Source organism: Lichenostomus cassidix, chromosome 27, assembly GCF_008360975.1.
Source record: "Lichenostomus cassidix isolate B80296 chromosome 27, HeHo_3.0, whole genome shotgun sequence".
Classification (NCBI taxonomy): domain Eukaryota; kingdom Metazoa; phylum Chordata; class Aves; order Passeriformes; family Meliphagidae; genus Lichenostomus; species Lichenostomus cassidix.
The window spans coordinates 840451-866269 of record NC_139507.1 but is presented as its reverse complement, the minus strand read 5'-3'; the positions used below and the strand labels follow the sequence as shown (position 1 = coordinate 866269).

At 55.8% G+C, this 25819-nt stretch overlaps 2 protein-coding genes across 4 annotated transcripts in view; one reads left to right on the top strand and one right to left on the bottom strand.

The window, feature by feature from the left end:
* LOC146426391 (alpha-2-macroglobulin-like protein 1) overlaps positions 1-25819 on the top strand; it is a 155571-nt gene that overhangs the window by 71774 nt on the left and 57978 nt on the right. The window lies entirely within an intron of this gene.
* Positions 1-25819, bottom strand: part of SCN4A (sodium voltage-gated channel alpha subunit 4) — a 46165-nt gene that overhangs the window by 12633 nt on the left and 7713 nt on the right. For all 3 annotated transcript variants that reach the window (XM_085040059.1, XM_085040058.1, XM_085040057.1), the window contains exons 2-16: positions 20693-20991; positions 20290-20408; positions 19501-19590; positions 18758-18886; positions 18559-18650; positions 16631-16972; positions 14951-15014; positions 13776-13917; positions 12800-13012; positions 10714-10869; positions 10366-10489; positions 9008-9246; positions 7025-7198; positions 6381-6737; positions 2866-3297 (exon numbers count right to left, since the gene is read on the bottom strand). In XM_085040059.1, the coding sequence (XP_084896185.1) occupies positions 2866-3297; positions 6381-6737; positions 7025-7198; positions 9008-9246; positions 10366-10489; positions 10714-10869; positions 12800-13012; positions 13776-13917; positions 14951-15014; positions 16631-16972; positions 18559-18650; positions 18758-18886; positions 19501-19590; positions 20290-20408; positions 20693-20956 (2937 nt within the window). In that variant the 5' untranslated portion in view covers positions 20957-20991. The remainder of the gene's footprint in view (positions 1-2865; positions 3298-6380; positions 6738-7024; positions 7199-9007; positions 9247-10365; positions 10490-10713; positions 10870-12799; positions 13013-13775; positions 13918-14950; positions 15015-16630; positions 16973-18558; positions 18651-18757; positions 18887-19500; positions 19591-20289; positions 20409-20692; positions 20992-25819) is intronic.

The following is a 25819-nucleotide window of genomic DNA, read 5'->3' as shown; positions in this document are numbered from 1 at the left end:
CTGGGACCCCAAAATCCACAGCAGTGAGAAGCATGGAATTGTTTTGGTTGGAAAAGCCTTCTGAGACCATCGAGTCCAGCAGTGCCAAGGCCACCACTGACCCATGTCCCCAAGTGCCAGATCCACATGGCTCCAGGGATGGAGACTCCACCCCTGCCCTGGGCAGCTGGGCCTGGGCTGGACAACCTTTACTACGAAGAAATTTTTCTTTATCTCCAATCCAAACCTCCCCCGGTGCAACTCGATATTGTTTCTCTCCTCTTGTCCCTGTTCCCTGGAGAAGCCCTCCTGGCTGTCCCCTCCTGCCAGAGAGTTGTGCAGAGCCAGCAGGTCCCCCTGAGGCTCCTTTACTCCTGCTGAGTCCCCCCAGCTCCCTCAGCTCCACTGATAAGACCCCTGTGAGACCAGAACATCTCAGGACACATCTCCTTGCCCAGCGGGATGGGATTCCCAAGGAAAACGCCCCCGGGCAGAGCCCTGAGCCCCTGCACGGAATGTGCAGAGCCACAGCCCGGCTGTCACCTCCTGCCTGCTCTGAGCCGCAAAACAGAAATCAGCTATAAAACCCAAAATCTCCGCTGCGATGATCCTGCCGCTGTCATCTCCCCGAGAAGGAGCTTTTCCTCGGAAAGGAGCTGCTCTGAAAGCGGAGAGGATTTATCAGCGCTGTCTGAGCAGCCTGTCCGGAGAAGCCCGCGCGGTTTGGGATCGTGGCGGTGGGAGTGTCCCCGGAGCTGCGGTGCGCGGGGCTCTGGCTCCATCTGGAGCTGATCCCCGGCGGGTGAACCACCGGGCTGTCGCCGATCCCCGCCGGGGGACAGCGCAGAGCTCCCACCAATTAGCACCTGATTGTTAATTGTCATTACACCTTCTATATGCAGGCTGGGAGAGCTGGGGGTGTTCAGCCTGGAGAAGGGTCGTGTCTGAGAGACCTCAGAGCCCCTGCTAGTGCCTAAAGTAGCTCCAGGAGAGCTGGGGAGGGACTGGGGACAAGGGATGGAGGGACAGAACACAGGGAATGGCTTCCCACTGCCAGAGGGCAGGGAGAGATGGGAGATTGGGAAAGAATTGTTCCCTGTGAGGGTTTGAGGCCCTGGCACAAGGTGCCCAGAGAAGCTGTGGCTGCCCCTGGATCCCTGGAAGTGTTCCAGGCCAGGCTGGACAGGGCTTGGATCAACCTGGGACAGTGGAAGGTGTCCCTGCCCATGGCAGGAGGGTGGAATTAGATGTTTTTTAAGACTCCTTCCAACCCAAACCGTTTGTGATTCCATGGTAAGGGCCAGCCCATTACTCCCCCTGCCTCGGCAGGGCCCAGGTTGTGAATGCACCCCCTTGGCTCTCATCTTGGTCAGGTTTGACTGAATTTAGGCACCAAACCAAACAGCCACGATGGGCTGAACTGGTATTTAGTGGTTGAGAGGTGCCCTTTGCCCCCTGCACGTGCTGAGCAGCCAGGGGTGGCTCTCAGAATTTTTCCCTGCAATGTTTTGGAACGGCTGCCATGAGCTGGACACACCATAAAGCCCAGAGCTGTGCCAGGATGTGTCCAACAGCTCCACAACAAGGTTCTCCCAGCTGCATCAGGGTGGCAGGGAACTGAGGTCCATGGGGACCCCATGGACCAGCCTGGCTGTGGCCAGTTTGGCATTGGTGTTGCCTCTGCAGTGCACCCGCTGTGCTGGGCACTGCTGCTGTGGGAATGGAGTTGTGGTAGGAAAAATCTGGGGGAAAATGCCAGCTCTCAGCCCTCCTGGTGGCAACACTGAGGGAATCAAGAGTAGCAATCCCCCATGCCCATTCCCTGGACCAACGTGTTCCAGGCACATTTTTCCCCTCTGTAGGGTTTGGCAATGTGTTCACACTGATGACAGCCAGCTCTACCTTTCCTCCTGTCCTTTCCTGCTGAAAACCCTCTATTTTCCCAGATAACACTAAATAATTGGGATGTCACTGTCACTGCTGAGCTGTGAGGAGCCTGCAGATGGGGAGGGAGGTGAGAGACTCTGGGTTTTGGGGAGCTCTGCTCATTTTCCAGGCTTTCCTCAGGTTCCCTGTGCAGTCCCATCCAGGGACCATGCTGCCTCCTGAACCTGGCACACCACAAGGCTGGGACAGAGCTCCCCAGAGTTCCCTCAGCGCTTGGGCACACGTTTGTCATCCAGTCATGAGAAATCCCTGCTCAGAGCCGTCCTATTGTCCATCCAAACCTCCTTCCCAGGCTGATGCTGCTGCTTCTGTCCCCCTCAGCACCCTGACTGCCCCCTGTGCCCCCAGGACCTCAGTGTGAGCAGTGTTTTTCCACCACACCATCACCCGTTTGTATCCACTCTGGTCTTCCCAAGTTTCTTGTCCCCCTGCCACCCTCCCAGTGGACCCCAACGGTCCCCTGGAGATTGGACTCAGCTGTCTCAGCATTGGATCCCACATCTCTCGCTTCATGTTCACCCCTGCTAAGCTCCTCCATGTGGCTCAGGCCCCCCCAGGACGATGCTTTCCGAGGCATTAGCAGTGGATCCAATGATAGTGCCATCAGCAGATTTCCTGGCATCGGATTCCTCTGGGACATCTTTAACCCCAAACGGAGCACGCTGACCCTTGCACTGCCCCATAGTGCAGTGGGACCCTCTGGCATTGGCAATAACCCCACAGTCTGACCCAGAACAGCCAAAGCCCTGCTTGGATCCCCCCTCCCACTCCAGCTTACACTGGGAAATGCCAACATGGAAAACCCCAAGTTTGGCCCATGCCATGCACTGAGAAAAAGCGACAAGTGACCCAAACCAGCATCATTCTTTGTGCGGCACAGCAGGAATGGGGCAATCCCAGTTTGGGATGAAAGCCTTCCCTTCCATCTGCCTTCCTTACCTTGGTGGTGTCCTCAGTCTCAGACTGGGTGCTGGTCTCCTCATAGAGGTCGGATTCCTCAGAGGCAATGGGGACCTGCACCGTCAGGTTGGGGTTGTTGATGAAATTCATGTGGTCCAGCTCGTCCATGAAAATGTGCTCCTTGCCGGTGATGCCATCCAGGTACCCCGGCTTGGGCTCTGGGGCTGTGTCCACGTGGTTGAGCACGGAGTTGTCCCTTTTGCTGGGGTCCTGCTCTTCCTCGGGTGCCACCTTCTTGCCCTTCCAGAGCCGGCGCAGCAGCGCGAGGAGCGTGGCCTTGGCGAAGGCGATGCCGCGGGTGATGCGGCCGATGGCGATCTGCAGGTTGTTCATCTCGCCGTCGTCGTCTGACGCTGCCAGACTGTCAGCGCTGAAGGAGCTCAGCAGCAGAGCCAGGAACAGGTTCAGCACCTGTGGGGACCAAGCAAACACCAGCCCTGAGGTCCAGCAGGTCCTGAGCCTCAGGATCTCCCTCGGGTGCTGCAGGGATCACTCGTTGCTGTGGAGAAACCCCTTCTCTGAGCATCTTGTGGGCTCTGCCCTGCCCTCACCAGCTCTGGGGACGGTAGAGGTGCCAATCCCAATTCCTGGAGGACATGGACATGCTCCTCCTCAATCTCCCTGGGCTCTGATGCCCTCAGCACCACCCCTGCTTCTCAGGGTCCATTTGCAACTGCTGCCAGTCATGGCTTCAGCCCCTCTGAAACCAGCTCCTCCTGGATCCATCAGTGTGTCCCTCCCTTTGGTCTCTTGGAGCTTCAGGAATCCCGTGGGGGACTCCCGAAGCCTCTGGTGCTTCTCCCCACCACCCCCAGGAATGCAACTCAGCTCTTGTGGCTGCCTCTGGATCCCTGGAAGTGTCTGAGGCCAGGTTGGACAGGGCTTGGAGCAACCTGGGATACTGTGGAAACCCCATGTCAGGGGGTGGGAGTGGGTGGTCTTTAATGTCCCTTCCAACCCAAACCAGTCTGGGATTCTGGGATTCCATGACTATGCCCCTTCTCTCCCCAGGATTAAACCTCTGGCTTGCCATTCTCCCATCTGCAGCTCTTCCTCTCCTCTTCCCCGGCTTTGGTAACTCAGATGCCCCAGCAAGCTCCTGAGGGTCTCCAGCACCCCAGAGCCATGAATTAGCCTGAACCCCAGCCGTGACTTCATCCCTGTCTCCCAGACACTTCTCTGCTCCCTCGAAGTGATTTTTCACCTCAGCACGAGCCAATAAAATGCTCTGTATAACTCCGAACATGGCTTCTTCTGCTTCCCCTTCTACTTCACCATCCCAAAACGTGACTGCACCCCACCACAGCCTCTCCCGGCACAGCTGGATTTACTGCCTGCCAGCAGCCTGGAGCAGCTCGGGAGCAGAGGAGCGGGACAGGCACCCCCTGGGGCAGAGCAGAGACACCCAGCCCACAGCTGTCGGTGTTTGTGCCGTGCTGCGCGGTGCCAGCAGCGCATCTGAGACGGGAATTAGCTGCTATCCAAGGACACTGCTGTTTTCACATGGCTCATGCCATGTGCCTTAAACCACGTCTTTAAATAAATCCCCGCGGGCCCAGCAGTTGAATGCCCTCGTTAAGTACCAGTTACAGTTAATGGGTGCCGCTGGCCCTGCCTTTGTTGGACAGGACTCCGTTACCTTGTCACCCGACTGACTTCCTCCCTTTTCCCTGAATAACCCCAAAGGAAATGCTCAAAGTGTCATTAACAGCAAAGGACGGGTCACCTTCTTCCTGCGCAGGGGAAGCGCGGAGAAACACACACCTCCCTGCACGGCGATACTTGGGAGCCTCTGGGCCGAGCTCCAGCACTCGGAAATACCTGAGGCACGGCCAGGAGGGCCAGGAGGAGGAGGAGGAGGAGGGCAGAGACGGCTCTGGCCGTGTTTGTGCTCCGTGTTTCTCTGCTGGGCTGTAAATAGAGCCCGTGCGGGAGCTGCTGGGGTGCAGCTCAGGGAGGGGACACCTGCGCCTCGGGGAGGGGGACACAGGAACCTCTGCGAGAGGGACACCTGCACCCCTGCCAGGGCTGGCGCTGACCCCACCAGCTGAAAGTTTGCTATCCCCGTGTCTTCTCCAGAACAGTCTCCTGGAGAGGTGGATGAACTGTGCTACTCCAAAAAGGAGCTCCAGAAGAGGGAAAGTTTCCAGAGCCCATTTTGGAAGGGCTCTGCAGGGAGGCCCAGCTGTGATTCCAAGACTCTAAGCTCCTGCAAATGGTTCTGGAGAGACTCCTGCTCCTTACAGGTCACCTTAGGGGTGATTTTCAGCCTGACCCAGCATTACAAGCCCCTGGAAAGGGGGCATCACAAACCATTGCTGACTGGTGGGAGATGGGCAGCCCGGGGGGACACGGGGCTGCTCCCCTGGTCTGCCCAGACTCAGCCAGCACAGACCTGGGGCGAGATCTGCAGCCAGGGGCTCTCTTTTCAAAGTCCCAAATCCCAGGGAAGCCAAGCAGCACCCAAATCCCAGCTTTCTGCCCTCAAAGTAGGACACTCCAAGCTGACCCGAGCCGGGGGCTGCTCTGGGTTTCTCCCCGGGCTCCTTTCATAGCCTCCCTCGGGGCAGGGGTCAGCAGCTCCCGGGGGCAGATAGTTTTTCAAAGCAAATTCCTAAGGGATTACACAACCCCAGCAAGTAATAGGAGCGAGTCGGCGCTTCCCTCCCTTGCCCTGCTCCTCAAGAAGGGAGAGCAGGGCCCACGCAGGCTGCAAAACAAGCTCCAGAGCTGCCAGCGAGAGGGTTACCAAGTTTAGAAAGGATTTCACGCTCGCCTGGAACTCGCAAACCTGTGGCTCAGGCAGCACAGGCTGCTTGGAGGAGCGGGGAGGGCGGGGGGCAGGATGGGGGTGAGGGGGAGCAGGGGGTCCCACAGACCCAGGGAAGGAGGTCGTGTGTCACCAAATGCCACCTGGAGCACGGTGAGGACTGGGGAGGCTGGGGATCTGCAGGAGCCGGAGGGAGGGAGGGAGGGAGGGAGGGAGGGAGGGCTGCTCTCAAAAGCACCCGGAGCAAAGGGTGGGATGGATGGATGGATGGATGGATGGATGGATGGATGGATGGATGGAGCAAGCTCTGCCTCCAGACATCCCTCATCAGGACAGTGGGAAAAGGGACAGAAAATCTGGAAAAGCCAAGTGGAGAACACAGGGCAGCTTGAAGCTGAGCTCTATCTTATCCCACAGTTGCTCCTGCCCCTGTCTGAAGCCCGTTGTTTTCCGTGCCTCAGTTTCCCTCCAGTTCCCGGTTTGGTTTCAGCTGAAGCTCCCTCAGGAATCATTTCTCCCCCTGCTTCAGACAGAGCTGACACAGCCCATCCCACAGGTCTGGGGAGGGAGGAGGATCCCTGTGCTCCCATCCAGCTCCAACCAGACCCTGCACACGTGGAAAAGCTTTTTCCCTGTGGAAAAGCTGAGCTGGACAGAGGTGTCCCCACCCCACAGCCCCCTCTGTCCCTGCCCCAGCCAGGGTCCCCCCAGCCCCCAGCCTCACCACGAGGTTCCCGATGACCATGACCATCATGAAGACGATGAGGCACATGGTCTGGCCGGCCACCTCCATGCAGTCCCACATGGTTTCGATCCACTCCCCGCAGAGGATGCGGAAGACGATGAGGAAGGAGTGGAAGAAGTCGTTCATGTGCCAGCGGGGCAGCGTGCAGTCCACGGAGATCTTGCACACGCACTCGATGTAGCTCTTGCCGAAGAGCTGCATCCCCACCACGGCGAAGATGAAGACAATGATGGCCAGAACCAGTGTGAGGTTGCCGAGAGCACCCACGGAGTTGCCGATGATCTTGATGAGCATGTTGAGGGTGGGCCAGGACTTGGCCAGCTTGAAAACCCTCAGCTGCGGGGGCAAGGAGAGAAGGGGGGTTGGCTGGGGGTGTCACTGCTGCCAGGTGCCAGCAGGGCTCTGCTGCTGCCATTTGAGCCTCCCAGGGCTGTTTGATCAAGACAAGAGGGTTAAATCCCCAACTGCTCTGACTCTGACTTCCCTAAATATCGACCTTGACTCCGAGTTATCTTTACCAGGGGCCGAGTTGGTCCCTCCCAAGTTGGGCCTCCACCGTGAAGGAGGCTGAAAAAGCCATCCCCACCCTGTCCGTCACCTCCCAGGTGTCCCCTGGCACGTACCAGGCGGAAGGAGCGGAGCACGGAGAGCCCCTGCACGTTGGCCAAGCCCAGCTCCACCAGGCTCAGGGTGACGATGAAGCTGTCGAAGATGTTCCAGCCCTGCTGGAAATACTCGTAGGGATCCAGAGCAATGAGCTTCAGGACCATCTCTGCCGTGAAGATCCCGGTGAACACCTGTGGGAAGCAGCACCCTTTGTCACTTGTTTATAAACCAGAGCTGAGCCTTGGGGTGGGCAGCATCCCTCTTTTGTGGTGTATTCCCAAAGCATTTCACCCCATTAGGACCAGTCCCAGTTGGGAATGAGCTCCCCAGATGCTGCTCAGTGTGGCTGGTGAAGCCAGACTGGGAGTACTGGTGACTGATTCCTCCGGAGGCACATATAGGTGAGTGCTGGCAGCTGGAAATTAAAAATAAAATTTCCTGGTCAGAGGAATGCCTTTGGAATGACTGGGGAATCCCAGATGCCCAGCACTGGGAACTGGGCTGCTGCTGGGATGCCCCTGTCCCTCCCTGAGCCCTGTGACAGCTGAGCTGGATTTTACACATTGCTCCTTTCCTGGGACCACAACAGCATCTGCATTATCGTGTCACCACAGAGAGGGCTCAGCCAGGTGACAATGACATCCCTGCTGCAATTCTGGGGCACAGTACATGCAGAAGGCCTGGTGACAGATTTGCCCTGGCTGTGGATGGTGCTGGGACACACATGTCTGTCCCTCTTTAAGCTGGGAGGAGCCTCCCTGCTGCACCTGCATCCAATGGGACGGTCCCCATGTGTCCCTAGCATGCCAGTCCAGATGTCCCCTGTCCTGCTCCAGTATCCCAGGGGATTGTCCCCATGTGTCTCTTCCATGCCAGCCCACAGATGTCCCTTGTCCTGCTCCAGTATCCCAGGGGATTGTCCCCCATGTCCCTTGCATGCCAGCCCACCAATGTCCCTGTCCTGTTCCTGCAGCTGCATCCCAGGGATTGTCCCCATGTGTCCCTTCCATGCCAGCCCACTAACATCCCCTGTCCTGCTCTTCCCAGCTGATCCCATTTACACCCCACAGCAGCAGCACTGCAGCTCCCGCCTCAGGCACAGGCAGGCGATGTGGGGGAATCCTGGCCCAGGGGGATCTCCTGCTCGTGCTCCCATCCCCACCTGGCCCTTCCCCAGCAGATCATTCTCCCGGGGTGCACTGGCAGCCAGAATCACTCCTGGCTCGGAGGAAGGGCTGGAGCCGCCTCAGCACAGCCGTGCCTTGAGCACCGGCCCATTAATCCCCTTGTATTTCCTGAATGAAACCAGAGCCAGTCCCGCCCGCCTGGGCAGCGGCATCTGTCACTCCAGGGCTGCGCTCCCGAGGCCCCGGCAGGTGCTGGAGCAGGGCGAAGTGGCAGCAGAGGAGATGAGAGCTCTCCCATTCCGTAGTGCATTTCCCACCACTGCCAGGGAGCTCCCGGCTTTGTCCCACCAGCAGATCCCATCCAGCTCCAAGCAGAAGCAGCCCTTGCTGGGTGCTAAATGCACCTCTAAAATCAGGACAGCCCAGATTTATGGTGAATCCCCTGGGAAAATCCGGGATTATTGTTAATTTTAATGCTGCGTTGTTGCTTCCTGCTCAGTGGGGACCTGTTTGCTCCCACTATCCGGAATGCCCTCTGCTCTGCCCCATGGCCACCCAACAGTTCAGGGACCCTGTGGTGTCACCCAGGGCTGGCAGCAGGGTTGTGATGCTTGGCTCAGGATGCGTCAAGCCAGGCAGGGACTGCAGTAGGAGGGGAGCAGGGAATGATTGATCTCAATCCCAAACAATCCCCTCGATCTGGGCACCCCAGGGCCCAGCCCTGTGCAGGGATGCTGTGGACAGAGCCCTGCAGTGCTTTCTCAGCAGCTGGGATGTTTCCAAGGGCAGCAGAGGGGGGATCTGCCCTCCAGGGTGGGCAGTGGGGCTGCTGTGGCTCCACAGGGGAAGGATGGAATTCCTGGAGCTCCCTACCAGGTTCCCCACGCTCAGCACGTTCTCGAACTCCTCCGTCATGGGATAATGCTCCATGGCCATGAAGACAGTGTTGAGCACGATGCAGATGGTGATGCCCAGGTCCACAAAGGGGTCCATCACCACCAGCTTGACAAATTCCTTCAGCTTCACCCAAGGAAGGCAGCAATTCCAGACCAGGAATGTGTGGGCGAATTTGTACCACCAGGGTGGGCATTTCTGGTGAGCTTCTTCCAGCTCTGAGGGTGGGAAAGGAAAAAGGCATCATTGTGGAATTATCCTGTCCTCACCTGGGTGGGCAAGTGCTGCCCCACAACAAGGGACTTCTCCTGAGGTCCTGAAGCAGCTCTGGATGATCCATGAGTTTAATATCATGGAATATCCTGAGATGGAAGAGATCCACAGGATCATCCAGTCCAACCCCAGCCCTGCCCAGACACCCCAACAATCCCACCCTGGGCATCCCTGGCAGTGCTGTCCAAACCCTCCTGGAGTTCTGGCAGCCTCAGGCTGTGCCCATTCTCTGGGGAGCCTGGGCAGTGCCAGAACCTTTCCCTGATCTCCATCCCAAATTCCCCTGGCACAGCTCCAGCCATTCCCTTGGGTCATGTCCTTGGTCACAGGAATCAGAGATCAGAGCTGCCCTTTGGGAGGAGCTGAGGTCTGACCTCAGGCTCTGCTTCTCCAGCTGAACAAACCAAATGACCTCAGCCACTCCTTATGTGGCTGCTCCAGATCCTTCATCATTTTCTTAGCCCTCCTTTGGACGCTTTCTAAAAGCTTTAGATTTTTCTTATATTGTAGCACCCAAGAAATAGGGGTGCTAAAAGGAGGAGCCTCCCCATGCCCAGGCACAGAGATGATCCAGACCTTGCCTTCCAAACTGGAGAGGGATGGAAATACAGATCAGTCAGGGCACTGTGGATCCAATCCTGCTCTGAGCCTCTGGGCAGGATTTGAGGTGTCCCTGCCACCCTGAGACTGCTGGGACATGCAAGAGAACTGCTCTGGGGTGACCAGAGGGTTTTCTGCCATTCTCAGGGGGCACAGGGGATGTGAGCTGAGTTCATGGTGCTGTTTGCTGGAATTGACACAGCAGCTCCTAAGAAGCTGCTCAATAGCTCCCAGTGGCTCTGGAGACTCCTCTAATCATTAATTTGTGTGAGATATTGGATTATTGCCTCCAGGCATCATCCCAAGTGAGCTGGCATGAAAAGTCTTGCCTGAGCATCACTGACCCCATATGGAGACCCCAGTGCTGGAGTCATGCCTTGTGTGGGGCTGGGAGTTTGGGGCAGACATTGTCACCAACCCAAGCCCCCCAGCACTCAACAGGACCCTCACCCAGGGGAACGTACCTTCCACAGCGTTGGAGATGACACTGATGGCACTTCCCACCCTCTTCTCCAGCCCTGGCCCGTCTTGGTTGCCCACAGTGAGGTGGTTGACGTCTGGCTTCTCCGGCTCATAGGTGGGGTTGAACTGGGAGGAGAGGAGGGAGGAATGCAGAGTTATTCCATGCTCTGAGAGACAGAGCAGGCAGAAAACAGGGCATAGTCTGGAGAGACTTTGGGGTGCACGGTGGGAACCCCAAAAAGGCTCATGGGACCCAACTCACAGCGAGGTGGGCACAGACCTGTACCCCCAGGAGGTTTATCAGGGTGGGCACCCTCAGGGATGACAGCAGGGACAGAGGTGGCACCTACATCGATCACGGTGTCGGATCTCTGCAGGGTGATCTTGGGCACCACCTGCCCGTTGCAGTCCTTGGCCTTGTCCTGGTCACTGTTGAGGTCTGAGTCGTGTCCCTTGCTGGCCACGCTGCTGGGCAGGGAATCACTGCTGGACGTGCGCTCCTGCAACTGCACAACCCCATCCCTGTCACCCCCATGTCCCCAGCCTTGGGGACATCCCACAGTGGCTGAGGACACCAGGGGAGTGGGATGGCTCCTTCCATCCCTGCAAGTGTTGGTTGCATGAAGCTTGGAGACACCTGGGATAGTGGGAGGTGCCCCATGGAACTGGATGGGCTTTAATTCCTTCCAACCCAAACCATTCTGGGATTAACAAGCCTTTCACTTGCACTGAACTCCCCACAGCTGAACTAGATCCATTCGGATTTGGTCAGGTTGGATAATTCCTAAGGACAAAACTAAGCAAACCTTCCCAGTTCTGTCTTGCAGGAAACTTTCCCCTCTGCAATATGCTCTCATCCCAAATGGGAAACAAGCAAAATCTTGAAGGCCCTTGCTGAAATGTGACCTCCAGGATTTTTGGACTTGCACAGAATTTGAGAACATTTGGGTCAATATTTATTTTTCATCCCCCCAAAATATTGTATTATCACATTTCAATTGCATGTTCAATTATTTTTTTGTTTCGCTTTTTTTTTTCCTTTTCTTTCTAACAGTGCTTTCACCATTTGAAGTTTTCTGTACCCTCTGGTAGCACTGAGGATGCCACAGAGGAGTGGGAATTTCTCTGTTCCCACAGCACATTGCTGAAATCCAGGACATTTTCCACATTCAGTCATGAGATGGTGAATAGATCAGAGCCCCCATTCCTTGTAAATGCTTTGCCCTCACTCTCAGCCTGATTCCTTCTGTATTTTTAATTTCTCTGTGTGACTCTAAAGGAATAACATCCCTTAATAAAACCTTTGGGCTCTTCCCTGGTGAATGTTTTCAGGGAAGGAGCCACAGCACCAGCCTGATCTCAACCCTGGAGTCCCCAACCCTCAGGCAGGGCTGGTTCAGACCCTGTGCAAAGAGCAGCATCCAGAGAAGAACAAATCACTTCCCAGGGGATGTTATGGCTCTGGGCAGATGAGAAATGGAAGATAAGAGGCTCTGGGGAGAGTCAGACACTGGTTTGTGTCTCTCCTTGCCCAGACAAAGAGATTTGCAGGCATGTCTCCTGTGGATGTGGCTGACATGGACCAAAATCATGACTAGAGATGGAAAATGGCTGGGCTGCAGCACCAGAGGATTTTGGCCATTTTTTTGTAGGAATGTTGTACTGAAAAACATTCCCAAGGACGGGAAAGGGATGAAGGCAATATCCTGGGACCACAGTGGGACATCTCTTGACCAGATCGTGCTTTGGCCAAGCAGGGGTAGAACAGATGATCCTGGAGGTCTCTTCCAACCTGGTGTTTATGGAGTCCCAGGGTGGTTTGGGTTGGGAAGGACCTTAAAGACCATCAATTTCCAACCCTCCTGCAATGAGCACAGACACTTCCACCATTCCAGGTTTTCTTTGCTCCGGTAAGGACACCAGGACTTCCCTGGTGAGGCTCAGGGTGTCTCAAGCCCTTTGTGGTATCTCCAAAGCCAAAGGTTTGCTGACACATTGAGCTTTGCTGCAGCTGCCCCATCTTCCCTGAGTGCCTCCTTTGTGCCCTGGGGACACCAAGCTGGGCTCCTGCCAGGCTTCCTGATGTGGTCCAGGACATCCACTGGAAGTTCTGGGGCCTTTTATGTCCCTCTCCTCCTCCTCCTTTCAAACAACACCTCATCCCTGTGCTGCTCCTCTCTGCTGCCTCCCAGTGCTTCCTGGGCTGAGATTTGGATGTGGAAATTTGATCTTTTCAGCCTTTTTTTCCCCCACCCAGGACTGTTTCTCAATGTTTTATTCAACTGTGAAGCCCAAAATAGTTACTCCATTTTTTTCTCTACTTCCTATGGACCAAATGGAGATTTTCTTTGGATTTTACACTGCGCTTGTTGCTGCCTCCATTTCCTCTCCCTGTTTCCAAGACCCTTCATTTTGGCCTCTACCCTTCCTACTCACCATCTTTTCCTGCTCCTCTTGCTGCTTCTTCAGCTGCTCCAAGAGCTGCTGGAATTCCTCCTCCTTCTGCTGCTCCTCCAGCATGGTGGCGTCGTTCTGCTCAGCGTAAGCCATGGCCACCACAGCCAGGATGAGGTTGATGAGGTAGAAGGAGCCCAGGAAGATGACCACCACGAAGAAGATCATGTAGGTCTTCCCTGCTGCCCGCAGTGTCTGTGGGAAGAGGCGGCAGGGATGTCACGATGTCATTTTGGTGACGCTCCCAAGGAAAGGACCTGTCCTGGAACGCCCTTCTGCTTGTGGGAGGAGGGAAATATTTTGCTCCCATCTTCTCCAAGGATTGCCCAATGGACCTTCCTGCAGGCTGTGGCACTGGAGTGGGACTGGTGGGAGGCAGAGAGGCTCCCAAGGTTCCCAGGGGTTAGGAGCGATGGAGGTGGGACCAGTGTTCCATCACTGACTTGCTTTGCTGAGAGGGGTTGGTGTCCCTCCACCTCTGACTTCTCAGTCTCACCCTCAGGCCAGCGTGGTCCTTTTGTGGCTCTGGATTTGGGCATAAACCTTTCCAGAGGACAGGGGTAGCCTTGGATGTAGGATCCCTTTTACCTGAACAGCCTCAGGGCCTGGGGTCAGCCGGGGTTTTGTGGTGTCTCCCTAGAGGACAACTCAATGAGAGGACAAGTGACATGGCTTCTCCTCCTTATCTTGTCCCTCACCTCATGCCAGAGATGCTCTGGTTACTCTTATAAATCCCTGAATTCCATGATGGAGCTGACAGCACCCTTGGAAATACACTGGGATTTATACACTCCCAGGCTGGGGAAGTGGGTGGGATCATCCCCATCTCCACTGATCCTGGCTGGATCCATAAACCACAGCAGAAGGTCCCACAAGCTTCCAGTCAGTGACTTTTCACCTCAGGGGCAGCATGGAAACAAAAGGAACGTTTGCACAGGGATGGAAAGACGGTTCCTACCAGCTGGAAGAGGTTCTCCCAGTAGTCCTGGGTCATGAGGCGGAAGAGAGCCAGGAAGGCCCAGCTGAAGGTGTCGTAGCTCGTGTAGCCATAGTTGGGGTTCCTCCCAGCCTTCATGCACTCGTAACCCTCGGGGCACTTCCTGCCAAGGGGGCAGTGGGGGTGAGACCCCAGCATGGCCCCACAGCCAAACCTCATCCCTGGAGAGTCTCCCCTCCAGGATGAGACAGGTGGGATGCCTGGATTGATACCACCTGCCCCCAGTCTGGTACCCCCAAAACTGATACAGGCAGGGTGCTCAGACTGAGACCCCACAAGCAGATAAATTTGGGATGCCTGAACTGATTGTACCCAAAGGTGATACAGTTGTGATGCCCAGACTGATACCCCCCAAAGCTGATACAGCTGGGAATCCTGGATCAATACCCATCCAGCTGATACCATTGGGATGATCCAACTGATACTCTTGGGATGCTCCAGGATGATATGGTTGGGATGCCTGGACCAATACCACCTTCCCCCAGTCTGATACAGTCAGGATGCCCAGACCTCAAGCTGATACCCTTGGGATGCTCCAACTGACTTCCCTTCCCCCCAGGCTGGTACAGGGATGCCTGGACTGATACCCACCCAGTGTGATAGGAAGAAGCTCCACCTCTTCAGCTTAGACCCCTCTGCCACAAAATCTCCCTCTTTTTCTCCTCTCTTCCAGCCACCAACCCCCCCTGCTGCCAGAACTCTCCTGGGATCACTTCCCACTCACCCTGCAGTGCCCCTCATGCTCTTGGTGTTCTTTCCTGCCTTTCCCTGTCTGTCCTAAGTTTGGAATGCCCAGACCAACATCCCCTGAGCTGATACCCTCAGGATGCTCCAGCTGATAGCCCCACAGCTGATACCACTGGAATGCTCCAATGGATACCCTACAAGCTGACATAAATAGGAAGGCTGGATCAATAGGCCTCCAGCTGATACATTTGGAATGCCTGGATCAGTACTCCCTCAAGCTGATACCCTCAGGATGCTCCCCAAGCTCATCTATTTGGGTTCCCCAACTGTTGCCCTGCAGAGCCACATTCCCAGCCCCAGTGCTTTCCCACCCCAAGCATCAGGGGTCCCACGGGCTGTGCCAGCTCCCATGTCCCCTCCCAGGGATCCAGAGGGGGAATCCCACTCACCCAGCATCGCTGCTGTTCCCACAGAGCAGGGCGTCCAGGGCTCCCTCCAGGAAGTAGTAATTGGCTTTGCAGGTGTGGAAAGAGCAAGGCAAAAAAAGAAACAAAACAATAAATAAATAAGCACAAACATTGATTTCCAAATTCTTGGGTGCACCTTGCTGTCAGGGAAATCCCAGAGGAATTTGCTGAATTCCAGTGTGGGCCACTGGGTTATCTCCTCTCTGTTGACTTTGCTGTTTGTGTTGGCTCTGTCTCAGGGAGCTCCCGGGATTGTTTCATTGATCCAACCAGATCCCTCCCAAGCCTGGGAACAGCTCTGGAGCTGGCCAGGGCCAGGCTGCCTGGAAAATGGGTTAATGGGTGGTAAGAGGGTCAGGGCTGGCCTGTTTTGCTGGGAAAGCAGGGAGCACTGCAGGAGTCCCAGAAAAACCTGGGGAAACTGCTCCTGCTCTGTGGATACACCTTCTGCTGCTCCCATCCCTGGTGGGGACAGACCAGGGGTCCTTAAAGCTCCTCCCGTGGCTTTAGCACAGATCCAGAGCCACAGGAGCTGCCAAGCAGTGCCACCACAGGTCACCTGCTCCAGGGACACAGAGGAGCACCTGGAGATACCCACGTGTGGGTATGACAGAGGGCAGCTGCATCCCATCCTGGCCATCACCCAGCACAGCCCTCCCAGGAGCCACACAGGGACTTCTGGAGCTTCCTGAATCCTCCCTGGCTCTGCCTGGCTTCTTGCCATGAGGTTTTTATTTATCCTACATGGGCTCAGGGTGGAAATATCCTGTTTGTGCAATTCCAGGTTTTTGGCCAGGCCTCAGCAGCTGCTCTGCTGCACTCGTGGCCTTGGGCTGCTGCTCTTTGCGCAGAGCTCATCAGATCCTACCAAAACCTTCCTGTAATTAGTGCCAGAGCTAATTGTTGGGCCAAGCAGCTCAGCTGGGACCTAACCCGACATTCTGCTGAGTGTCCTGAATGTGATGTGGAACATCCCTGTGGAGCATCCTGTGGAGCATCTTGCCACCCTGCAGCTCTGCCCGGCAGATCTGCTGAGATTTGTGCATTTTCATGGAGTTTTGTAACTCAGAATTGAAGAACAAGCAAAAAACCCATCACACTTCAGGCAAAATTTTCAAAGGGACAGAAAAGGAACAAACTAGGAAATCTTCCTGAGGACCTGTGCTGGTCTCACCTCCCCCTCCCTCCCCTCCTGTGGCTGTTGTGGCATTGCATAAAGGGTTCACTGGGCACTGTGGTACCTGGGGAAGGACCCATATGGGAAAAAGTGGATGAAAAATGTCATTCCTGCATCCATTCCTCTGGTTTTCCACTCAAAATTCCACCTGCTCCTCAAGGGTTTGGTCTCCCTGTTGTGACCACCCTGATGGGACATCGGCCCTCACCAGCAAGTGAGAGATGGAGACATTGATCCATCCAAACCTTCCTGTTGTGAAACCTTCCTGGAAGAGCTCAGGAAGACCTCAATCTGGGACCCCATTTTCCCTATCCAGGATGATCTGATCCCATCTGTCCCTCCTGTGAGGGTGCACAGCCTGTTCCTCCCACCAGCCTTGGAGGGAAGATCCATGTGAGCAAACCTTGGAGTGGCCAGCAAGAGCAAGAAACTGAGGAGCAGACCAGGGTGAGGACTCAGAGGAGAAGGAGCTGCAGGAGCTTTACCTTCATCGCTGATGTAGGCCTCGAAATCAAAGGTGCTGTTGCTGGTGAAGTTCCCAGTGAAGTTCCCGGTGAAATTCCCGGTGAAGCTGTCGGTGAAGTTGTCGGTGAAGTTGTCGGTGAAGTCATCCATGAAGTCGTAGAAGGTTGAGTTGACCAAGGTGTCGTTGTCCTCCAGGAAGGTGATGTTGGGGGGAGGCCACCGCACACACTTCTGCCGCAGGTTGCCCATGAAGAGCTGGAGGCCAATGAGGGCAAAGACGCTCAGGCAGAAAACTGTGAGGATCATCACGTCTGAGAGCTTCTTCACTGACTGGATCAGAGCTCCCACGATCGTCTTCAGCCCTGGGGGGAGGCGTCACCACTGAGCTGATTGCTCGTTTGTTAATTATGGGGAGCAGGCTGTGGTGTCCCCAAAAGGTGCTGGGTCTGGGGGGAACGTGTGGCATCACTGAGTTCAGGCTGCCAGCTCTGTGCTCACATCACATCCCAGCTCTGTCCCCACACATTCTGGGACCCTCAAAACTGTCACCCTTGGGCTGGTGCTGGCCAAGTCTCCCCATCCCAACCTTGGATATCACATCCAAAGCCCACCTCAGCCTGGCAGCCATCAATCCCTTTGGACTTTCTCTTTTCCCAGATTCTACAACCTGGCATTTTTGTCCCAAACCACTGGAATGAACCACTTTAGAGTGGAACATGGAGAGACTGTTTGCTGGCCCAGCTGGATGATACTGAGCACCTCTCTCAGCTGCAGAAAATCCTCCATGGTCCAACTGCTGTCCCTGGGTGGTTGGGAGCCCAGCTGAACCCTTATCTTGATCCCTTCAAGCTGGAAAATCCCACTGTGCCCAAGCGAAGATGACAAAGTGACATCTGCATCTGGTTTTACTCAACTCTCCCCCAAACATCACTGTTCCCTCCGCAGAGGAGGCTCATCCACAGATCCTCAGTGCGATTTTTCCATGGAGGATGGAGTTCCCATCAGCCAAGGTCTGCATGCATGATGGGCAATGCTGGGACATCCCAAAGTTGACCTTTAAAGCCTCTCTGATCCCAGAGCTTTCTCACGTGGAGAAATTCTCCAAGGAAATGATTTTTAGCCCTGTCCTCCTGCCAGCTCCTTGTTCCCCAAACTATTTAGGTAAAATCCTGTTCTCCAGGGGCCTGACTGAAGTCAGATGTTCTAAACCAACTTATTTTTGCCACTGCTATTTCTGCAGAGCCTCTGGGGACATCATTCCAGAAAGAAGCAGCAGTTTACGTTTTGCTCAATGCAATTTTTAGCCTGTTTGATGAAGGCAAAAACATTAAAATATGAACCCTCACAATCTGGAGGCTGCAGGGACACCACAAGGATTTATTCACAATGAGGAATTTTTCAGTTTCTGTTCAATCTCATGCTTCAGATTTCTGTGTGTTTGCACCAGGCGTTGAAAGCAGGTGTTGAAATGGTATCAAATTTGGGAATCAGCAGTCTGAGGGATTTGATAAGGTGCTCCTCACACCACAGGCTGGATGTTTGGGGTGATGTTTAATAACCATTAAATAGCTCAGCCCCAGCACCAGAACAATGGGCACAAAACTGAGTCCACAGCTCCAAAAATTGAGTGATTTGGTTTATCAAACCTGTAAATCCACTAAAAGCACAAATGCCCTTAATTCATCTCCAAGGAGCCCTAAAAACATCACATCTGCCTCATCAGGGGCTGTCAAACAACCTGGTGAGTGCAGCTGATTTCAAGATGTAAAATCAAAAATACCTGACCCAGGAACTGAAGTATGTGGAAAATGATATTTTTCAAATATCTCATTTCCTCTGTTTTCTCTTAGAGCTGCCAAGAGAACCAGGAACTGCTGGGAATGGTGGGAATACCATCCCCCACCACCTGGGGAAGGCAGGGAGGGGAGACCTCTTCTCAAAGTCCCACCTGGTATCACCGTGATGGTTTTCAAGGCACGGAGGACACGGAAGGTCCTGAGAGCAGAGATGTTCCCCAGGTCCACGAACTCGGTAATGTAGCTGTGGGACAGGAGAGGAAAAGGCTTCGAGAGCTCTGAACACTCCTCCAAATTCCACTCCAGGTGCAGTTTCCAGACCTCCCACCCTCTCCCTCCCACTGGACTCACGCCATGGAGATGACCATGAAGTCCAGCCAGTTCCACGGGTCGCGCAGGAATGTGAAGTCGTCGATGCAGAAGCCTCTCGACAGGATCTTGATGAGGGACTCGAAGGTGTAGATCCCAGTGAAGGCGTATCTGAAACGGGACTGCTCACTCAGGGGACACTTGTCTGGGTCTAAGGATGAGGCTTTGTCCACCCCTCCCAGTGGGAATATCTTGGGGTGCTGAGTTTGGGGGGCTGATGGGTTTTTGGGGTGCTTCAGCACTGGGAGAGGTTTTCACCTCACCTCATAAGGTGGACTGGGACATTTGGAGGTACCAATCCCTTTGGTGACCATTCTGGATCTCTGTCCCTCTGATGTTCCACCTCCCCTGTGCTCTCTGTAAAGCCCTGCTGAGACCACAGCAGAAAATGCTGGATTTCCCCTCTCCCCTGGGTTGTCCAAGGTCAGTGGATAGGTGGATCAGCTCGGCCTCTCCAGACTGTCAGTACTGACCCAGTACAGCCCAAGCTGTTCTTCAGGGCTCTCCTGATGTGAGGACCCCACCAGATTTTGGGCAGCTCTGAAACATCCTCACTCTTTGCAACGCCCAATGTAGAGTGTGGACATCCCTTCTGAGGGCCACCAGCACCTCACAATGACACCTCTCCTGCTCTGAAGGGTGCTGGATCTCCATCCCCCTCTCTCAGCCTTGGTCCTGTCCCTCCTGAGGGACATTTCCAGGCCAGGGGAGGTTTCAGTACTCACTCCACATTCTTGGACCACGCCGGGGGGTTGCTCAGTGTCATAAACACACAGTTGGTTAAAATGGTGATCATGATGAACATGCTGAATAATTTAAAACCTGGTCAAGGAGAAGTGCTCTGGGCGGTGCCTGGTTTCCCCCTTCCCACAGTTAGGAAGCCAAGTGTCCCTCTTCCTCTTGTCCTGGTGGCCACCTTGGTCCCTCACCCTGCCCTGCTCCTTCAGCCTCTTCCTAGGAAGCTCCACCTCTTTGGCTTAGACCCCTCTGCCACAAAATCTCCCTCTTTTTCTCCTCCCTCCCACCCACTAACCAACCCCCCACTGCCACCAGAACTCTCCTGGGATTACTTCCCACCCACCCTGCCGTGCCACTCATGCTCTTGGTGTTTTCTGCCTTTCCCTCTGTCCTGGTTCCTCTGCTCCTCTCTTCCAGAGCCTCCTCTGGGACTGGATCCCCTGACCCCTAAACATTTCCCTTCCTTTCCAAGTCTCCCCAGACCTCAAAGATCTTCAACCTCTTCCTAGGAAGCTTCACCACTTGGGCTTCTGCCCTTCTCCATCCAAACTGATTCCCCCCTTCTCCAACCAAGACCGAGCTCTTGGTGCCACCAAGGTGCCCATCAAGCACCTTCTCCTCAAACACTGGACAGCAGGTCCTGGCTGTGGTGGGACAAGCCCAGGAGGTTTCCTCACCACATCATCACAAAACCCTTCCCTTGTCCCTCTCCTGGGGCTGTTTGGACACCAGGGTTTGACCTGGCCATGGAGCAACATCCCAGAGATCAAGGATATGAATGGACGAGGATTTTGATGGCTCCTCTGCGGATGGGGTGGAAGGGGCCCAGCATGTAGAGGGCAGGCGTGGCTGAGAAGCGGAAGATGGACTTGCCCTTGTTGAGGACTATGAATGTCTGTGGAGAAAAGACAGGAGGGGGTGAGTTAGTCCTGCATGCCCCAAAACACCCACAGACCAAGGGCTGCCTTCAGAGGGGAGACCTCTGTGCGTGGTTGGACCTCCAAAGGCTTGGAGATGCTCTGCTTTGGAGGACAAGCAACCACAGCAGGCTGGGGTGGTGGGTCACCATGACAGGCTCAGCTGATCACGGTGGAAAGCACAGGAGGTCCCTGCTTTGGTCTCTTGCTTGGGACTTACACCTAAAGCCAAGCCTACCACGGGCAGAGCTCTGCCCCTCACCTTCTTGTCCTTGTAGAAAGGGTCCAGGTCCTCCAGGGGGGTCCCGATGAGCTCCAGAGGTGGGTCACCATAGATGAGGGGCAGGTTCTTGCCGGCTTCCAGGTCACTGCTGGGCTTCACCTCCTCTTCCTCGGGCATCTCCACCTGCTGCCGCTTTATCCGCAGCGCCTCGGCCTCGGCCATGCGCTGCTCGATGGCGGCCAGCGAGGCCGGGGTGAAGGGGCGCAGGTTTTCGGGGCCCGGGATGTTCGGCAGGCCGGCCATCCTCTCATTCTGCTTCCGGGCTGCCCGTGCCCAGCCTGTGGGGACAGGGGGTTCAAACACCAGCTGGGAACGTTTTGGGGGCATTTATGGCATTTGGTGGCAGGATCTTGGTGGGGTTTTAGTGAATGGGTTTATGGCAGAAATATTGAGCTCACAGGAAATTGATTCTGTGTGGATTGCTCACAGGAGCACCCCATGTGTTCCTGCTCCTCCCAGACCCCCATTCCTATTTGGAGCTGGGGGAGCTCAGCCTGGAGAAAAGGAGGCTCAGGGGGACCTTCTGGCTCTGCACAACTCCCTGACAGGAGGGGGCAGCCAGGTGGGGCCCTCAGGGAACAGGGACAGGACAAGAGGACACATCCTTAAGCTGTACCAGGGGAAGTTTAGGCTGGACATTAGGAGGAATTTCTTCCCAGAAAGAGGGATTGGGCATTGGAAGGGGCTGCCCAGTGGGGTGGTGGAGTCACTGTCCCTGAAGGTGTTTAAGCAAAGCCTGGATGTGGCACCCAGTGCCATGGCTGGTGACAAGGGGGTGTTGGGTCACAGGTTGGACTCGATCTCAAAGGTCTTTTCCAACCTCATTAATTCTGTGATTCTGTGAGGATTCCACCTCCAACCAGGAGGCACCGTGAGGCGGAACACCACATGAGCTGAGCAATTGGTGTCCCTGTCATCCCCTGGCTGTGTCAGACACCCAGTGGCACAACCCAAACATGGCTGTTCAACACAACCCAACACCTTGGGAAGCAGCAGCCCCACTCCAGCTGCCTCCCCTTGGCAGGGCATCAACAGCTCTGCTCCTGCAGCTCCTGCAAGGGACCTGTGGTGTCCAAACCAAGAGGTTCCTCAGCCAGAGGAATTGGGTCCTGCAGGACCATGGCCCAGACACAGCTCCCAGCTGTGGGGAACACGAGGAACCTGCAGTGCTGAGGGGCTCTGCTCTGACAGAAGGGGTTAAAGGCTTATCTTGAGCCAAAAAGTGAAGTAGTAATGTCACTTTGGAATGTTACAGGGATCAGGATGACTTCCTAGAAGGAATAGGGTGGGAAGGTCAGGATAGATGTTTGGCTGCACAGAAAGGGTTGGAGAGAGGAAAGTGTGGAGGAGTGGCTGCACCTGGAGGAAGAGGCTGCTGTGCCTTGGGAGAGCTTGAGGTGCTGGCAGAGGCTTCCCCAGCACCAGAAATGTTTTTTGAACCCCCCTGCCTTGGCTTTGCCTTGAGATTGTCCCATAACCACCAACGTGTGTGGGATAGGAGCCCAATATTCCTTAACACTCGACCCTTCTTTGCATGGATACTGGGATAGCTGGAGCTCTGTGCCTCACCCTCCCCAAACCAAGCATCCCACGCTGAACCCAAAACTGTCCATGATGCTGCTGAGTACCTGCCCCCAAAAACCTTCAGGATCAGTACTCCTCACAGCCCCAGTCCTGCTGAGCTGAGAGCTGGGAACCCTCAGCCCTTTTAGGGAGAACAGTCCTGGTGGGAAAAAAAACTGGAAATGGAGCTGGGAAAGAGCTTAGCCTGGAGAAAAGGAGGCTCAGGGGGACCTTGTGGCTCTGCACAACTCCTGACAGGAGGGGACAGCCGGGGGGGGTCAGGCTGTGCTCCCAGGGAACAGGGAGAGGAAACAGGCTCAGGCTGGGCCAGGGGAGGTTTAAACTGGATATTGGGGAAAATTCTCCATGGATTAGGTGGCCAGACTTTGTAACAGGCTGCCCAGGGAAGTGGTGAAGTCCCCATCCTTGGAGAGGTTTAAAAACCCTGTGGCTGTGGTATTTGGGCTCGTGGGTCAGTGGAGGGCTTGGTAATTCTGGGGGACCTCCAAGGTCTTTTCCAACCTAAAGGATTCTCTAATTCCCTCTGTTTTAGGGAGAGTTTTGGCCTTGCTGAATGGGGTTATTGAATGGCACAGTCACCTCACTGCAAAGTGCAGTCCAGCTCCAGCCCAACTTATGGCCCCAGCTGCTGCAAAATAGAGCCCAAAGCAGGTGCCCCAGAGCAGGGGATGGACCCCAAGGGTGGGACCTCATCAACGCAAACAAAAAGGGAATTTTAACCCCTGGGTGTCTCTGGGAGGGGACAATGCCCGGGCAGGGGGAGAGAGGTGCCACCAGTGCTGCTTTCTGTGGAGTTACTCTGGATTTACACTCAGTTCTTGCTCAAATTTGAGCAGACCTGGAACCTTCCCGTCGACACCGGGAGGCTCAAAAAAAGCCAAAAGCCCTGGGCTGTGTCTGGCTCTGTGCCTCCGAATCCCACTGGGGATGCACTGTGCCTGGGATCACAGAACATCTCCACCTGGCATGGATCCATCGGGATCGTCAAGTCCAGGTGGAGCATCACCAACTCTCCAGCAGGACCTCAGCGCCCATGGGGGACCTTCGCACCTCATCTCTGGCAGCTCTGAGGACTCACAGGAGCTTGTTGCTCCGGGCAGCCAATTTCCCTGGAACTCGGGATTTGCAGGACAAAGCGGCGCTGCGGGCTGGGCTCAGTGCAGGGGTGCTGCCTGCTCCGTGCTGCCCCGCAGCCTCCCGCCGGTGTTGCCGCTCCGGTCCCCCCGGCGCTGTCGCCACTGGCGGAGGTGGCTCCGGCTCCAGCTGCCACCAGCGATCAGCACCAGGCTCGGGTTTCTGCAGCCCCATGACTCTGCTCATTCCTATCCCGGCGGGAGCCGCAGCGAGCAGCTCTGCTCCTGCCCGTGTCCCCTCTCGCTGTCGCTGGGCTGGAGCCACCGAGCCGCTCCTGAGCGATGGAGCAGCTCCTGGCAGCACCGGGGAGATGCTGGGGAAGAGCCACCAGCATCTCTGGGGGCAGAGCCACCGGCATCTCTGGGGGCAGAGTCACCGGCATCCTTGGGGACAGAGCCACTGGCATCTCTGGGGGCAGAGCCAGGGGCATCTCTGGCTGCTTCCCAAACTGGGCACCAAAGCCAAGCCCAGGCTCTGGCAGGGGCTCAGCCCAGCCCCTCTCTGCCCCCAGCCCTGAAGCAGTGTGGGTGGAACACAGCGTGGGGTCCATGGCTGGATCCCACCTGCCCAGGTGACATGTCCCACCCTGGGATGAGCCCCCCTGGCCCTGGGGACAAGAGGATCAGCTCCTGTCCCCAGCCTGGCACATCCGGGCCCGTTTTTAGCAGCTCCTATAAATAACTCAGATCAAACTCTTTGCGCCTCCATAGGTAAAGGCAGTTCAGGCCCAGTGACAGGTGCTGCCTGGGCACAAATCCCTCCCCTGGGGCTCTGGCCCAGCTCTCCGAGACCTGGCTCCTCCAAGAATCCCTAATTAAGGAAGATCTCTGCCCCATCAGCTTTCCTTTTGAGAAATAATCACTTAAATTGTTTCAATAAAGCCCTAATTTATTTGTTTCTTAAGTTTTGGCCACTCAGCTAAGGTGAACGACTCCTTTTTGCTGTGACACAGGTGAGCTGCAGCTTTGGGACACTGCCAATAGCATGTCCTGGATGAGCATCTCACCCCCAGTTCTGCATCAGGAATTGCCAGTGGGGAACTGGGAGCAGCTCCTGACTCATGAGTGCCTGGCCTGCACTTGGAGGGAAAATCAGTTCCCTCTGTTACTTTTGCTGCTCTGACGCCACACAAATGAATCAGGCTCCAAAATAACAGGGATGGTGTGGGAGCACCAGGGATGCTGGTAATGGGCTCTAGGGAGGGTGGCAGGTCCTGTCTGAGGCTGGCACTGCATCCCTGCCCAGAAATGAACCTCCCATGGACTGAGGGAGAGGGGGAAGGAGGTTCTTGGCTGTGGGGGACGTGGCGGTTGGGATATCCCCAATCTGCCTGATCAGGCTCCAGCTTCTCCCTCCCTAAGGCATTCTTCTGGAAGATCAGCTGCAAACCTGGAGTCTCCCAGGGAATCATCCTAGAGTGATGCAGTTGTTCCCCCACCCCATCACACTCTGGGTTGGGTTAATGAGGAAAGGCACAATTAGGGGTGTCCAAAGGAAGATGCTGCTCCTGGGAGATCCCAACCCCATGGATATTTGGAACAGCAGTGGGACCCCCTGACCATTCAAACACGGCTCAAGGAGCTGCCCTCACCTGCTCTAAGGTGAGTTTACCTGCAAACCTCCCCTGAAAGAGTCATCCTCTTGAGACACTCTAGAAAAAACCCCTGAGAGACCAACTTGGACACGAGTCCAGGAAAGCAAACAGCCAGAATGGCCCCGAGCAGGTGTAAATCAGCTTCACTCAGCAGGAACAGCAGAGCCAGGCCTGGGGCCTGGCAGCAAGGATTAGTGGGGGACAAGGGACTCGTGTGACCAGGCAGCGAAGGGGACACACAGTGCCAAGAGGGCCCGGGGCTGGCCTCACCCTGGAGCTGTGTTAGCACCCAGCAGTCAGAAACCAGAGCCTGTCACAGCCCAGCCCAAGCCAGCCTAGCACGGTCCTGCAGCACCCCCTCCGTGCTTGCCAGGCCTCCTGGAGGCACAGCTTCCCCCCAGCAGCACCCAGGGCTGCTGCCCACAGGACACCCCACCCTGTGCACCCCCATTGTCCCCAGCAGGACACCCGGGGTGGGGCAGGATGGGGCAGCAGGGCCCAGCTGGTCCCGCAGGGTTTGGGGATGAGTCAGAGCCCAGCCATGGCAGCTCGGGGATGTCCCAAGTGCTGCCTGGACTCTGCACATCCCCACTGCTCCAGGAGAAGCTCTGCAGCCCAACCCTGCCCTGGGCTGTATTCCCGGGGCAGCAGGGCAAGGGGGAGGGAATCTGCATCCATCCCCAACATCAGAGGGATGTGGAGCTGCTGGAGAGTCCAGAGGAGACCACAGAGCTACTCCAGGGGCTGGAGCCCCTCTGGAGCCAGGCTGGGAGAGCTGGGGGTGTTCACCTGGA